Here is a 16286-nt window from a genome sequence, read left to right as displayed (position 1 = left end):
TGATTCCTTACAGTATGCAGGGTCACTTGAAGAACTTTTGTAATACTCAGGATTGCCCCATCTTTAACCAAGTGGTGCACAAGTGCAGCAGTATTCCGGGCATCAGAAATACCAGAATGCTGGCGCCCTTTAAATTGTAACCCAACTTCTGACATTGCGCCATTCAAACCCTTCGGCTGACGCTTGTAAAATGCCTGAAATCATAGACATTAAGTGTATTGAATTTTGTACAACATATAGTAATAAAGCAGGAGAGCTCCTTAAATACCTTGTAAGTAGCACGTAGATCAATCCATTGATTTAATATTTCAGGCTTTAGTAAATTTTTTCTTCTGCACTCATTGTCTAAACATGTTGATAAATCCCAGTCTGAAAATCAAATTAACATTATGTAAGATACTGTGCAGAATATGATTACATTTTCATGTGGCATGGCTACATATACACACAAATACACAACCAAAATAGATCAGAAACTGAATGCAAGCTAACAACAAAACAATCATCATCATCCTCCCCCCTCCTCCAACTCCCATTGCATACAATTGTGTATTCAAGAGAGAACTGAATAGTTAATGCAAGAGTTTCAACAAAGCTTTATATTTGATGTATTCGACAGACTAATATTGTACATCAGTTAAATTCTGTGACACGGGTAAAAATTTGTTAATGCACAATTTCCAGTGTTTTGCATTACAGCTCAATTCCTTTGATATACAATACCTCATCATTATATAAATAGTCCTTCACTCTTTTGCCTTATGCACACATCAAAACAAGTTTTGCATCACCCCGGTTCCCAGAACTCCTGAAGACAAACGGTGAAAGTGGATATTGTATCACAGACAGACTCCCTTTGACTGTTCAGAGACATCACTCAACCTGCCCAAAGATGTAAGCAACCATGCATGAGGAGTGCCTATTAGACGGAGGGGGTCCGACAGCCGATCAGTTCCAGTCATTCTACCGGGAAGGAGATACACGGCTCGTGTTGTCTGTAGTTCAACCACGCCTAGACGGTCAATACTGCGGTTTGATCACATCTGCATTGTTACTTTGTGCCAGGAGAAGGCTCTCAACAGAGGAAGTGTCCAAGCGGTTCGGAGTGAACCAAAGTGATGTTGGTCGAACATGGAGGAGATACAGAGACAGAAACTGTTGATGACATGCCTCGCTCAGGCCGCCCAAGGTCAAGTACTATAGTGGATGACCACTACCTACAGATTACTGCTCGGAGGAACCCTGACAGCTACCCCACCATGCTGCATAATGCTTTTCTTGCAGCCACAGGACACTGTGTTTAGACTCAAACTGTGCGCAATAGGCTGCATGATGCACAGCTTCAATCCTGACGTCCATGGTGAGGTCCATCTTTGCAATCACGACACCATGCAGTGCAGTGCAGATGGGCCCAACAACATACCAAATGGACTGCTCCAGATTGGCATCATGTTCTCTTCAACGATGTGTCACATATGCCTTCAACAAGACAATTGTTGGAGACCTGTTTGGAGGCAACCCGGTAAGGCTGAACGCCTTAGACACACTGTCCAACAAGTGCAGCAAGGTGGAGGTTCCCTGCTGTTTTGGGCTGGCATTCTCACCAAAGGTTTCATTGAAACGAATTCACACCGTGTATGTAAAGTGTGCAGGTGCACCATCGTGTTGGTACTACATCCGCTATTGCACATTGAATGGAACATGATCCACCAACTCTAATAGAATTTCTTGTGAAAATATTACATACTTGTGTTCAGTTGCCGAGGGGACATGTACGGACTGACCAGATTATCACCTACCAAGCCGGCCCAAGTGTTGACAGCAGCGATCTTGGTGACTACGAACAAAGATGGCGTGCGGATTTTCCTGGGCCTGCACTTGTTGATTGTGGCTTTGTGCATCTGTAAAAAGTTCACGGTCTAATTGAATAGCACACCTTTGCAAAAACAACTGACAGAATTCAGTTCAACTTGGAAAATTGTCTTGGTTAATGGCTTGAACCTTTTGAAGGCAGTAGAGGTGCAAATCACCATGCCACACTGCCAAATTGTGGAATTGCTTACACCCATTTCTCATGCAACACACCGCGAGCTTGTTGAAGGTGTGAGGAGGCAGCAGCAGTGCTGATGCCTCCTCTTCAAGCCATATTTATGCACAGTGCATTGATGACTGTGTCTGTCAGGCCTTTGTACCTGTTAACACAAAATGAATAAACCAGGTTTTGAAGTAGGCCTTAAATGCACATTGTGCCATTACGATAATATGCCAGTGGAAAAGTACCTCAAGTGAATCTGTCTCTTGTAGGGACTTGTCAATGGCAGTAAAACTATGTAGATGTGGCAATCGGCTTCTTGGCGGCCTGTGATGCTGTTCAATGACATGTGAAATACCGCTTGTTATGACCCAGTCTACCAGCCCTATCATTTTCTACATTCACGTTTATACATATAATAATTTATGAAACTCAGCTGTGCAAAGGTTAATCCATAAGCCTGTCACACAACGTTACTCTGGTAGTGTACATTGCCAGTGAGTAAACAGACATCCTGTCTGTAGCACTAATCACAGTATTTGCAGCTCTTTGGTACTCAAAGGCTCATAAAAAAATAAATGAATAAGCAGTTGTATCATGAAATCAGTACTCTGACATTAGTGGCTGAAATCAGTACTCTGACATTAGTGGCAGTATTTCCAATTACATCAAATCTTTGGCAAATTACTAAATAATTTTTGCGTCGCTTGTATATCTGTGAATATTGTGGGTTTAGATTCAAGAACAGCAGAGAATGAAAGAATAAGCCTTATGAAACTACCGTGACATAAAAACAACACAATCAAAATAAAAACAGCCAGAAGTCAGATCAAAAGCAAATTTTCTCTGCAGTGTTTGGATTTTTTTTTATATTGCTATAACATTTTACAGAATACAGATGGTAACTGTTACACATTTGTTTTTGTGAAAGAGATGCAGTTCCACCCATTTACACTCCAAATAAAATGGCAGTCGTCAATTAGAAAGTGGTTATAACTCAAAAAAAGTTGTCGTTACATTCAGTTACCAGGAACAGTTATGCCCTATGTTTTCCGGAATGCAAATGAAGTTGTTGTAGTAGGTTACTAAAAAAAAAGTGAACCAGTAATTGAATTTTACGAAAATCATTTGGACGAGAAATGGCCTGTTAAAAGGTCTGAAGTGCAAACAAATCATATTTAACTGGGACAATGCACCCAGTCTACAAAAGTACTTTGGCACTGGAAAATTTGGTATCCACCCTAGTCACTAAATCTGGCAGCCTTCCAGCTTCAGCTTAATCCCCAAATGAAAAGTAATTTACGGCTGTGAAACGTTTTATGTCCAATATATAATTTATGGCAGCCATAGGAGGATGTTTTGCAGAACTGCCAGAACTACAGTCCAGGAATGGAATTAGTCACTATAAAATCTTTGAACAAATTGCACTGACCTAACGTTTACATGAAAGTATTTTTTTACCCAACAAGCCACAATCATTAATTTACAATAAATAGTCTGTCACCTGTTACATGTATTGTTTGCCAGGTGTGTTCCAGTTTCTGCCAACTGACAAGGGAACTGTCCAATCCAACATGTCAAAACCTGCCCTGAAATTTTGTATACTGGAAGAATACACTAAAGAAACACAATATCAAAATGTCAGCTGCCAAGACGTACAACAAGTATTTTTTTTTAAAAAATAGTGAAATTTGTCAAATTCATAACTCACCAGGTGGCTAGAGAAATGTATGCCCTGCCACAGCTATAACAGAAGGCGCACGCCAACATGGCAGGCACATATCACTGATTGATGGTACATTGATAAAAAGATAATCCAGGCACAACGGAATCGTAAGTTGTAAAGCAAATTTGTTTCCCCTGATAGTTTCTCTGACAAATCATTCACAGTAACTGCTCACTTGAATTTGCAACTCATTTAATATCCATAATAATTAGCAGTTGCCTTTGCAGTATCACTTAGTGTTAACAATGGAAATAAAACCAAATTAACTTTCTTTGTGATTTTTTTGTATATGCTTGCTAATAGCATCTTTCTTTGTGCAGGTTCCAGAGTTTTACAGTAATGTGGAACTCAATGTTTTCAGCTATGTCAAGGTGAAATACAAAGAATGTGTTATGCAATTGAAATCACCTACGAAGACCTACATATGTTACTTTCTTGAACATTTGTCAGAATTAGACGGCAGACACACAGAAACACATTCACGCAAATGCAACTCTAACGCACATTGTGATAGTTCTCCTCCTTTAATTCTTCATTTGTTGTCCTCGATGTCAATGTCCTAGCTGAAAAAATAAGGGGTGGAAGTGCAGTACTGTCTACTGTAAATGATGTAGCTGACAGGTGCACAGTTGCGTTTCACAGTCTTTTACTGTTCGCAACCCCAATATTACACAGGTATATGGCCAGTGCATATTGTTTAACTTTCAATAAGCCTCATTAATAGGTTGCAGGTGAACATCCACATACTGCTATAATAGTTTACTGTTGAACATCTACAAGCAGTAAAAAACATAACCACATAGTCCACAGTTCTTTCGGAATAATCATGCACGTATGAAACAGACACTGTCATTGTTTTAACACATGGCCTAACTGTGTTACACTTATTTCACAGTTAAGTTGATGCATTGTTGTTGTTCTAACCAACACAGGTTTCTCATCTGGAACTCGGCCGTGGACTGACTGTCTTGGGACCAAAAATTGGGCCCTTATATATCCTCACAATAGAAGGTACTGAAACTTCACATTGTTTGATGTTTAATTTACAGACATTACAATTAAAACTTAACTCATTCGATTAATTGAATACATCGAAAAATTCCACCTTTTTAACAGTTTCTTTTACCACAAGAGTTAGGCCGAATTATTTGTTTAAATCATGAAATTAACAAATATAAGTATGCAAACAATACTTTGAACAAACCTGTTAATTACTTTGGAATTAATTAAGGGCTGGCTTTGCTGACATATTTTCAAATAGAGCCAAATAGATTCTTTAAGATTACTAGTATTCATCTTCCATATGCTTGTAATTAGTACAGAATTTATATTTGTTTATAAGTCAACAATAGAATTTAAGTTACGAAACAATTACTGATGTCACCCTGTAACAAAAGATACTAACTAGTAATAGTCAAAATAAATTAGAAAATCAATTACATACATAAAACTAAGGACAAAATTAGATCTGGTGTTATATTCTTTAAAACTGAGGGTCACCCTTTCTCTTTCATGAAAATGCAGATTATACTCACATATGTTAATGGTAATTACACAAGAGTCCCATCAATCCGAACTAATTGGGACCAGACCTTGTTCAGATTAACCAGAATTATGGTGACGAGTGTCTAGAATGAAGTATACCAAGCAGATATATAGGTACACCATCGTAACAAATGGGAACAATGGCTCACTCTCACTCTGTGCCCTTGTTTTTGAGCACTGTTGAGAACTTTGTAGTGTCTGAGGTCAGTGCACTTCCAGTTGGCTCGCAAAGTGCCTGGTTATGTTGGTTATCAATCACTGGCATGCATAACAGTTGTATTGTTTTCTTTCAGATGTAGTGGTGTACGTATTTTCATCATAAGTAAATGGAAACATGCAATGTTAACTCTCAAAGAAAAACTGAATGCTTTGAAGTGGATAGACAATGGTGAGAATGTATCTAAACTGGCAACTCGAAGTTCAGCAGACTTTGAAACAATCCCAGTACGATAAAGTGGATGAAGCTCTTTTCCTTTGAGTGGAGCACTGGTTCAGGAGAAGGCTGTTTACCTGAAAAAGTTAATGAATGGTGATAAGTCTTTTAGTGTGAGTACGGGTTGGTTGGACAGATAAAAAACACGTCATGGAATCCGTTAGCTAACAATTACTTGGAGAAAAGCATTCTTCTGACCATGATGCAGCGAAGGAATACTTTGGTGAGTTTGAAAAAATGATAAGAGAGGGAAAGTATTCTTCCCAACAAATTAATAACGCTGACGCGATTGTCCTTAATTTTAGGGCATTGCCAACAAAAAGCCTGGCATCAAAAGCAGAAGACCATGCTCCTGGTTTTAATATGTGCAAAGATTGTGTGACTTTATTAGCGGGTAGCAATGCTGCTGGTAGTCACAAGCTGCCTTCAATGCTGATCGGCAAATCTGATAGGCTCAGAGCTTTTAAAAACTGCAACATGAAATCCCTGCCCGTATATTATCGCAACCAGAAAAAAGCATGGATGGATGGTAAATTGTTCACAGAATGCTTTCACGGCCAGTTTGTTCCCTATGTTCAACGGTTTTATAAGGAAAACCGTTTGTCTCCCTGTACAATCCTTTTGATTTATAATGCGCCATCTCACCCCAGCACTGAGAAATTATGTTATGGAGAAATTGTGGCGAAGTTATTGCCACTGAATGTTACACCATTCTACAGCCGATGTACCAGGGCATACTGCAAACATTAAAACTGATTTACAGAAAACAATTTTTAAGATTGCTGATCCAAGATGATAGCATCCCTTTAGTGGACAAAATAAAAAAGACCAATGTGAAGGATGTTGTTTATGGGGCCGCTTAGGTATGGCAGAATATCTGAGAAAATCGTGGAGAGAACTGTGTACATCTCTTGAATTTCAGGACAACCTAGTTGAAAATGAAGAGGAAAATCTACTACAAATGATACAGACAATCCCTGGATGTGAAGAAGTTAGTGAAGGAGACATAGGTGAGTGGATGGGGCATGTGTGGAGAACCTTACTGATGCTGATTTAGTTGCTGCTGTGAGTCAAGAGCAGGAAGAAGTGGGCTGCTGTGAGAAGTGACAATGAGCCTGAAAGCGGCAAAGGAGAGCTGGTGCCACACAGTGACGCAGCAGTCGCCCTTGCCCTCACGCTACGTTATTTGGAGCAACAGCCCACTGCTACACCTGCTGATTGATGTTTATTAGATGATGGCACAACTATGCGTCAAAAAGCAATGACTGAGTTTTTGTCATCTAAAAGTAGGGATAAAATGTCCGCTGTATTTTAGTAAGTTTGACAGCTTTTCTTTCATTGTTGTGCATTGTTTAAACATAATGTTTTCTTGCCAATTTTTCTAATACATATTTACTGTACTGTGTTAATTAAAATAATGTGTATGCACAGCAGTTTACCACACTTTTCCATACTTAGACTAACATTTTTCATGTTCGGATTAACCGAACGTTCGGATTAACCGAACGTTCGGATTAACCGAACGTTCGGATTAACCGAACGTTCGGATTAACCGAACGTTCGGATTAACCGAACGTTCGGATTAACCGAACGTTCGGATTATCGGACTCTGCTGTAGTTAAAAGTGAAAAAAATGAATTTTAAAGAGGCAGGTGGCAAAACAAGAGCGGAAGTAAAAATATTCCAGCTTGCTTAAGAGGCAGGTGGCAAAACAAGAGCGGAAGTAAAAATATTCCAGCTTGCTTTATCACAACATGACTGCAGTCTCAGGCAACTGAGGCCACACTGTGAGCAGCAGCACCGGCGCATGATGGGAGTGGCGACTGGCCCCAGCCTCCTCATCACCCCCACCCAATCGCCACTCCCATCATGCACTGATGCTGCTGCTTGTAGTGTGGCCTCAGTTGCCTGAGACTGCAGTCATGTGTGTGTTAGTTGCATTTGCATGAGTGTGTATGTGTGTGTTTACCATGTAATTCTGACGGAGGCTCCAGGCCGAAAGCTATTATTTGGACAGTCTTTTTGTTGTGCCTATCTGTGACTCAACATCTCCGCTATATGAAATTACAATTAAATCAATACCATTAGCAGCTGATGGGTGTTTGTATAGATCAACGGGGACAGTTGTAAATGTGTGCCCTGCCCGGGACTCGAACCCGGGTTCTCCTGCTTACACGCCACCGAGGGCACAGAGGATAGTGCGACTGCAGGGATTTATCGCCGGCACACTCCCCGTGAGACCCACATTCTCAACTTATAGTTCACACACTATATTCATAGTGCCCCTGCCATTATACCGATTACTCGTGGCAGACAATCCCCCCCGAGTCCTGTAAGAGTTCAGGCAAATCGTGTGCATCCACACTGAAGGAGGTCATCAGTCGGTTAGCCTTAAATGAAAGTGATGTGTCGGCAGCTGGGCCAACACCTTGTAGATAGAGATGGCTGAAAATGCACGCTAGGCTAACGCAGACGGGCGTGAAGTACTGGAACAGGCTACGTAATTAATGCTATGAAGAAAAGTACGTAGCTGGATTAATACTTATCTTTAATCAATCATTGTGGTACATCGCTCTTGACTATACACAGGAGACTTTAATTACAATCACTGTAAGGCTAATGGCGCCTTGCTAGTTCGTAGCCATTAACTTAGCTGAAGGCTATTCTGTCTCTCGGCTAATGAGAGAGAAAGGCTTCGTACATCTAGTCGCTAGCTAGGTCGTCCGTACAACTGGGGCGAGTGCTCGTTCGTATCACAAGACCTGCCTTGTGGTGGCGCTAGGTCTGCGATCACACAGTGGCGACACGCGGGTCCGACATGTACTAAATGGACCGCGGCCGATTTAAACTACCACCTAGCAAGTGTGGTGTCTGGCGGTGACACCACAGAAAGAACAAATGCCATTTTCATATCTCAGCTATATGGTGACTAGCAACTTTCCTTTTCACAATTTGTTACATTCCGGCCTGGTTTTTCGATTGTTTAATTTCTTGTACATTCTTTCGAATGATAACAACATTTTGGTAGCAATTGCGGAAACATTGAAGGGAACTGGAAATAACTATTCCAAGAATTGTGGTTTGAATGATGACTGTTGTGCTAATTAAAGTGAAAAACAAAAGTAGAGTACCTTCCAAGCCCAAATGAAACATGTACAGCAATAGCTTTCAGTCACAAAGAAAAGGGAAAATTTTTTTAGTTAAACAAAGGAGGGAGGAAACAGTTATACATAGTCAGTGTGCAAAGTCGGTTTCGTTTAGCAAAATCTGTACAGGAATTGTATAAATGGAGAGAAGATTTACATGAAGTACAAAATATGCACCAATACGAAACTCATTACAGTGTGAAAGAAATACTACTTGAAAAATTTAGAATTCCTTGTGAGAGTCAATGCACCATTACCAAAGGAGATCTGCGAGACTGGGCACTCTAAATTATAAGTAGAGTTGCTTGTGCAGTCAACGAATACTGTGACACATTTGTGTGCAACAATGCTGGTGATAAGTATCAGTGGATTATTGTTTCTACAATATTACATCTATCTTCAGGAACATTAGGACAAAAATAAATAAATAAAATAAATAAAATAAAAAAATACTGTTTACTTTCAAAAATTGCATAATCTGGATGGCAAACTCCAGAAAAATGGGAGAGAATACTTTTGAATGTTACATCCGAAATGTCTTCTCACCATTTGCAGAAAATAATCCATTTCTTTTGTTGGATTCTTGTCCTGGACATAACAACACTCCCGTCTTGAAGAGGACAATAAAAAGACTTAACATAATTCAGATTCCACCCACAACTAAAAGTGCGATTTAGACTCTTGATTTAAAAAAAAATTAATAAATAAAACCCAATAGCGTTAAGCATTTCTCAGGAATCTGCTGGGCAGTATAATTTCTGTTAGCTCTTTGTCATTTCAGGTCTATCAATGGAACAGTGTTATTAAACTTTAGTCACTTATGCCTTGTCCGTTTGCATCACCACATTTTACGAATTTGACAAGTATGCCTGGTACACAGCACAATACGCAAAACAGTGGCCACGGTCATTTCTTACTCCATTCCAGTTGTGTCTGAATAAAACTAGTAATTACTGTGAAGCACCTGAATTCATTAATTTTTCTTTTATCAGTTGTGGCTGGTGTAAGGAAAATGTTTGTTTTTTGTCATCCAATAGACATGTCATTTTTGTGAAGACTGCAGGGAATAAACTAAGGACTGTTTCATTGTTAACGAAATATACATTATTCCTAAGTTATAAGAACTGTGCTACAGGCATTTTTGTAAAATATTTAATGTAAAACAAATTAAAGTACTAATTGATGGAAGTTCTCTGTAACGTAACATCATACTCTACCTTGATTTTCCTTCAGCTGGTTGTGTGTAACAATTACATCTGCAACAGTTTAGCTGTCAATATGAAATGCAAGTTACTCAAAAAATTAACTATTTGAGACATTTTTGTTACAGTTAAAAACTTGCATGCGTGTACTCTGGACTTTGTGCTACATCTTGGTCACGGCTGTCTGCTTGATCGCCAATTGTACTCTAGGCAAGAAGGGCTGTAAATCCACTGTTATAATTGTTTCTTTGTGGAGAAAGAATGAATAACTTTAACATTTTTAAAAGATATACCTGAAGTGTGCCTTAACAACTAAAATTTTGCCAGAGCATTTCTTTCAGTATACTCTTCCTTTGTAAAAAATTTCAGGGTAGGTATCGACATGTCGTATTGAATCATTCCCTTGCAAGACTCTTCCTGCCCCTCCAACTGCCACTTTTGAAGTTCTCGAGTAGCTTTACTTGTTTTATGGATAAGGTGAAATGGTGTTCGATTCAAACTGAGGATACATCACTTTAGCTATTCACTGCAACTGTGCTGTAAGTGGTGAAACCATTTTTCAGTAAATGAACTGTTAATTTATGTATTCAATAATAGTACCATCAATTTCCCATTAGCTGTGGACAAGCTGTACGTGTAAGTTATTTATACAATCTATTAGGTTTAAATTTGATAAAAAGGATAGTGCCAGCAAGGGCACTTTTCCTTTACAATATAAAACAAGCCATTTGTTGTCTTTCGTGGTTTAATTATGGTTTAATCATATTGTGTTGTGCAGTTTACCACGTTTTTCAAAGCTTTATGACCATCAAATGGAGCTTTTTGAGACATAAACAGCCTTGTAAGGCAGCATACTGCACGAGCATATGTCTTGCAGATTTACAGTGACAGAGCATAGATGCATCAAGTGCAACCCATTTTGCTGCCACTACAACTCCAATATTATTTTACTTTTTTTAGGCGTTATTACAAGGTGCTGAAGCGAATGAATTTTATCATGAAAAACAGCTGAGATGCCTTTACTGCAAAGTGCAAGTAACAATTCACTACACAGTCAGTGATCAGAGGTGCATACATCTCATATTATTTTGAATAATGGCTTTGACTCTTTATTGCATGGTGGACAACTATATTTACTGCTATGGCAAATTTCTCGTAAGCTTTTGAGATTAAGACATATTTTGTTTGATATTTTGTGCGTTCTGTGGTTATGCTTTAAATATTACTGCCAACATTGCTCTGAGAGACATCTACTTAACAGCAAAAATAAAAAATAAGAGCAGTGCCATCTTTTTTTTTTAGGAATGTTTGTAGCCTATTCATTGTTATCATATACTTCAGATAGCTCAGAATTGTAATTCAGGCCCACATTAAACTGTAGGTCCCTCTGTAACTGGCTGCACAAGTATAAAGGTAGAAAGGCAACAGCATACCGCCTCCAAGAGAACCATTCCTAGTAAAGCACTGTGGTGTTCAAATAGCTTCAACTCTTAGCAGCAATGCTATTTTCTACATCTTAAAATCACCTTTCGTCAGTGTAACAGGTACAATTTTTCTTATATTTGTATCAAAGTTTGTATTTAATGTTCGTACACATAGGCTCCATTAACTACTATGTCAAGTTTAATCTTGCAGTCATTGCTACACACACCAACAGTGGAGTTAAAAGGGCCTAAACAGCAAGTCCTCAGTCCCATATTCCTTTAACAATTTGGTCTTTTGCAGTGCCATCTTAGACACAGAACCAGAAAAGAAATAGAGCAAATGTACTGCAACCATTTACAGTGAAATGGTGGAAGCATACTGCTTGAAAACAGTTGGACTCCTCTGGGGTTGTCTTGCAGATGATCAGCTTCTTCTTCCAAGTGGCGGCCACCCTGCAGTAACTGTAGAATATTGGGAGAATGGTCGTGTCACAGAATGGTAAGAAGAAATGATGAGACAACAATGACAAACCTCAAATAAGGGTAAATAAATCACTCTCTCCAATAAAATGTAACATCTAATCCACTTCTTGAGTGTTGTTACTTAACAGTGGAGACAATTAGTCCTCAATCTTCAGTGTTCTCCATAAAGCAACAAAGTATGGGCACAGTAAAGGTTATTAACCACTGACAATGGGGTGGATCCTCTTGCCTGACAATGTGACCAGGAGCCAGCCACATATAGTAGTATTTTAGCTTCCTTTCAGGAATGGTGGAGGGAAGACCTAGTCCTTTTATTGCTCCTCACAATAGTGTGGTGTTTCCTGTTCCAGATTACAAACAGCAGAAGATTCAGTGTCAACTGCAAACTTGATCGCATTGTCCCCACCTTCATGGATTTCAACTTCACTGCCTCATAGCCTTTTAATAAGCAAGCTTATTCCCAGAATCTAGATGTTTTGGTGTCCAGAGGAATGCAATCTTAACTCCCAGTACCATGGAACTCTGAAAGAAAATTGTGTACAAAGTTTCTAAAGATAGCATTAGTTTATGGTCTGTAGTTCATTTAAAAAGTGTCATTGTAGGTTAGGAAATCCCTGAGAGTTCAAGTGCAGCTATGACAGACAATTTGGACAATGACCACTATGGAGTGTTGTTTATGTTGCCTCAAGAACATGTGAAAGCAGAGCTGATGTGAAAGTCGAGCTTCTAGCTGTCAGTACAGATGACTTGTGAAAAAAGTAATTCACCAAGAACTGACAAGAACAAACATCAAAACACAGATGTGTCAGCTACTTTATTTAGTGCAAAGGATCAGTTTAAGTAAGGTAAGGTACGCACCATGGCTGGGTTTTTGTTGGTTGGTTATTTGGACGATTAAAGGGACCAAACCACTAGGTCATCAGTCCCCTTTACCTTGAACAGACAGGTCTATGTGACAGAGATCGCCTGTCATGCAGAAATGAGAGGAAGAAAACCCCAAGGTCTACCAAAGGTCAACGACACTGAGATGGGTGGGGGGGGGGGGGGGGGGGGGGAGGCAAGCAGAGGAAGGAAGTTGGGCAAGGTGCCCCATCTAGGGAGCAGCTGGAAGCCCTGGAAAGCATACATCCCCCACCCCAACCACTTATCAGAGGTGCTCCACTCAGAAAGTGCCTAGGAAAGACAGCAACAGGGACAGGGAAAGCGAATTACACAGAGACGAAAAATGACCAATTTCAACAGACCACGCAAGATTGGGGAAGAAGAGTAAGAGCAGGTAGGGGGAGGACTGGGCTGGATGACCAAGCCCAGACAGCTGCTACCCGGTCTGGATACAGGAGGCAACAGATTGTTCTGCCAACCCCTCAGTGGGCCGAAAAGGTTAAATGGCCCTCTCATAAACATAGTGGGAAAAGTCCCCTTCAGAAATGTAATGTAAAACTAAGTCAGCCGTTGAGGCTTTGTATCCTGATGCTAGGAGTAGTGAGTCAAGAAGATTAAGAGGCCGCTGTAGGACAGCTAGGTTGGGATAATCCAGCCAAATGGGAACTACAATGACAGTGGGGTGGATCCTCATGTGGAGAAGATGACCACAAGTCAGCTAGGCATGGCCAATGTTGAGCCAGCTACGGGTGGTGGAATCCTTACGAGAGGCCTCCAGGGAAGACCTCCACAGATTTGTAACCTCCTTAAGCAGTCATAGTGAGCCATTGTGTATTCCAGATTCCTAAAACTTGAGGGTGAATACCAACCGGAGATCTGTTTCCAGAGTACCGATCTGAAGAGTCGGTTTACTGTTAGCCAGTTTGCCCAAGCTATCAATGAGTTCATTCTCCGGAATCCTGATGTGGCCCGGGGTCCAGATGAAGGTCACTGAGCATCCGCATTGTTAACAGCATACAGGGAATCCTGGATAGCAATGACCAAGGGATGGCAAGGATAACACTGGTCAAGAGCTTGCAAATGGCTCGAGGAGTCACTGCAGATGAGAAAGGACTCGCCAGTGCAGGAATGGACATGCTCAAGAGCATGACAGATTGTTACCAACTCCACTGTGAAAACACTACAGCTATCTGGTAAGGAACACGGTTCAGCATGTATTGTCCGAGTATAAGCAAAGTCTCCATGACCAGCAAACATCGAGCCATCAGTATAGACTACTTCTGAAACTTGGGAGGCATCATGGATGGAGAAAAATTGGCAGCAGAGGGCCTCGGGAGGGACCAAGTCTTTTGGACTTTGTGACAGTTCAAGACAAGGGCTGCATCACGGAGGTGTACGTGAGTGGACCCAGAGGAGAGGTGGAAGGGTAAAGAACTGAAGGTCAAAGAGGACGGATGAGACGTAGACTGCGATCATAATCCCTGATATGGGCTGCTGTTGTGGTAGACGGATTTCCATGTTTGGGAAGAGAAGATGGTAGTTTGGATACTTAGAGAACCTGCGAACGTGGGTAGCTAACTGACAAGGTGGTGGTAGTGGCACCTGATCTGCAATGAAGGGACCACTGGCTCCACAAGTAAGCTATTCATAGGTCCAGTTTAACAGGCTCCTGTTGCAAAACAAACCCTGCAGTGGTGTATCGGATCCAGTATCTGCAATACTGAGGGCGATGACAAATTGTATGACAGTCTCCCATAATCAAGAAGGATTTTATCAGGGCTTTATAAAGCTGCAGAAGAGTAGTGCGATCTGCACCCCAGCTGGTGTTACTCAGGCAGCAAAGTGTATTAAGGTTGAGCCAGCATTTTCGCTCAAGCTGGTGAAGATGGGGAATCCATGTCAACTGAGAACTGAAGACCAGTCCTAAAAGTCTCCATCACATTGAGTAGGTTGTCATCAAGGTAAGGTCTGATTGTGGGTGAATGGTATAATGTCAACAGAAGATCATAACACAAGTCTTGGAGGCTGAAAACCAAAAGCCATGGGTGAGGCCCCATACCCGCGCCTTTCATTTGGCACCTTGCAGTTGACATTCAGCAACACCCACATTTGAGGAGCAACAGCAGAGGTAAAAGTTGTGAGCATACGAAGAGGATGAAACTGAGGAGCTCACAGCTGCTGCTAGACAATTGAGGAGGACACTGAGTACAAAGCCCTGCAGGACCCCATTCTCGCAGATATGGGAGGGGGGGGGGGGGAGCAGGGGGTACTGTGCGAAGCACCAACTCGAACCTGGAACATATGGTGTAACGGGAAATTATGGATAAAAATTGGGAACACACTCTGAGACCCAACTCGGGTAAGGCAGCATGAATGTGATGTCATAAGTCTTTTTCAGGTCGAAGAAGACTGCTATAAGGTGTTGACATCTGGCAAAGACTGTTCAGATGGCAGACTCCAGGTAAACCAGATTATCAGTAGTGGAAAGCCCTCGGCGAAAACCACCCTGGGATGGAGCCAGAAGACCCTAAGACTCAAGGAGCCAACATAGCCACCGGCTCACCATGTGTTCAAGCAACTTACAGAGAACACTGGTGAGACTTATTGGGTTATAACTGTCCATCTCCAGAGAGTGCTTACCCAGTTTCAGCACTGGGACGATCATACTTTCTCGCTATTGGGATGGGAACAGTGTGTGTGTGTGTGTGTGTGTGTGTGTGTGTGTGTGTGTGTGTGTGTGTGATGGCAGTACAACGGCGAGGTCATCAGCGCCCTTACACTTATAAAAACAAACGAATGTGGAGCTGAACTAAAAGTGTTGTACATGCATGCAATCAAAATGACCACACAGTCACTCCGTATCACATGCATTAAAACCAATTAAGAGGGAAGAGAGCTAATCAAGAACTTAAATCACAGAAAAAACAAAACACAAAAGAACTAAAAGAAAAGCACAGGGAAATGTGACTGGCTGATCACTTACAAAAACCTAGGGTGAGCCATCCACCCTTTGACACATTAAGAACATCTCCCTAAAAATCTTGTTAAAAACATTGGACAAGTCACAAAACTTAAAAACCCTAACCACATTTGTTTGATCATTTCATAAAATAGACAGCAAATCCACTGGCAAATGCGCCGCAGTCTGCTGGTCGGCAGATGAAATGCAGTCCAATAAAATGTGGCACTCTGTGATCTGCAAGCCACAAGCACCACACACTGGAGGGTCCTCTCGCCAAGTAAGAATCCATGAGTCAAAGGGCTGTAGCCTATGCGAAGAAGAGTAAGAAGGACCTCATCCCGCCAACATGGCTGGAAGAAAGTACTCCACGGTCGAGCTGTGGGCTTGATGACATGGAATTTGTTATTGGTCACTGCCAACCAATCGTCTTCCCATTGACACATAACACCAC

At 41.0% G+C, this 16286-nt stretch overlaps 1 protein-coding gene across 1 annotated transcript in view; it reads right to left on the bottom strand.

The window, feature by feature from the left end:
• LOC124790147 (ERI1 exoribonuclease 2-like) overlaps window positions 1–16286 on the bottom strand; it is a 45918-nt gene that overhangs the window by 1959 nt on the left and 27673 nt on the right. Inside the window, exons 3-4 of the mRNA XM_047257739.1 lie at window positions 269–369; window positions 12–194 (exon numbers count right to left, since the gene is read on the bottom strand). Coding sequence (XP_047113695.1) covers window positions 12–194; window positions 269–369 — 284 coding nt within the window. The remainder of the gene's footprint in view (window positions 1–11; window positions 195–268; window positions 370–16286) is intronic.

The sequence above is a fragment of the Schistocerca piceifrons genome, chromosome 3 (assembly GCF_021461385.2).
Source record: "Schistocerca piceifrons isolate TAMUIC-IGC-003096 chromosome 3, iqSchPice1.1, whole genome shotgun sequence".
Lineage (NCBI taxonomy): Eukaryota > Metazoa > Arthropoda > Insecta > Orthoptera > Acrididae > Schistocerca > Schistocerca piceifrons.
Note: the sequence above shows the minus strand (reverse complement) of the source record. Positions and strands in the feature narration are given on the sequence as shown.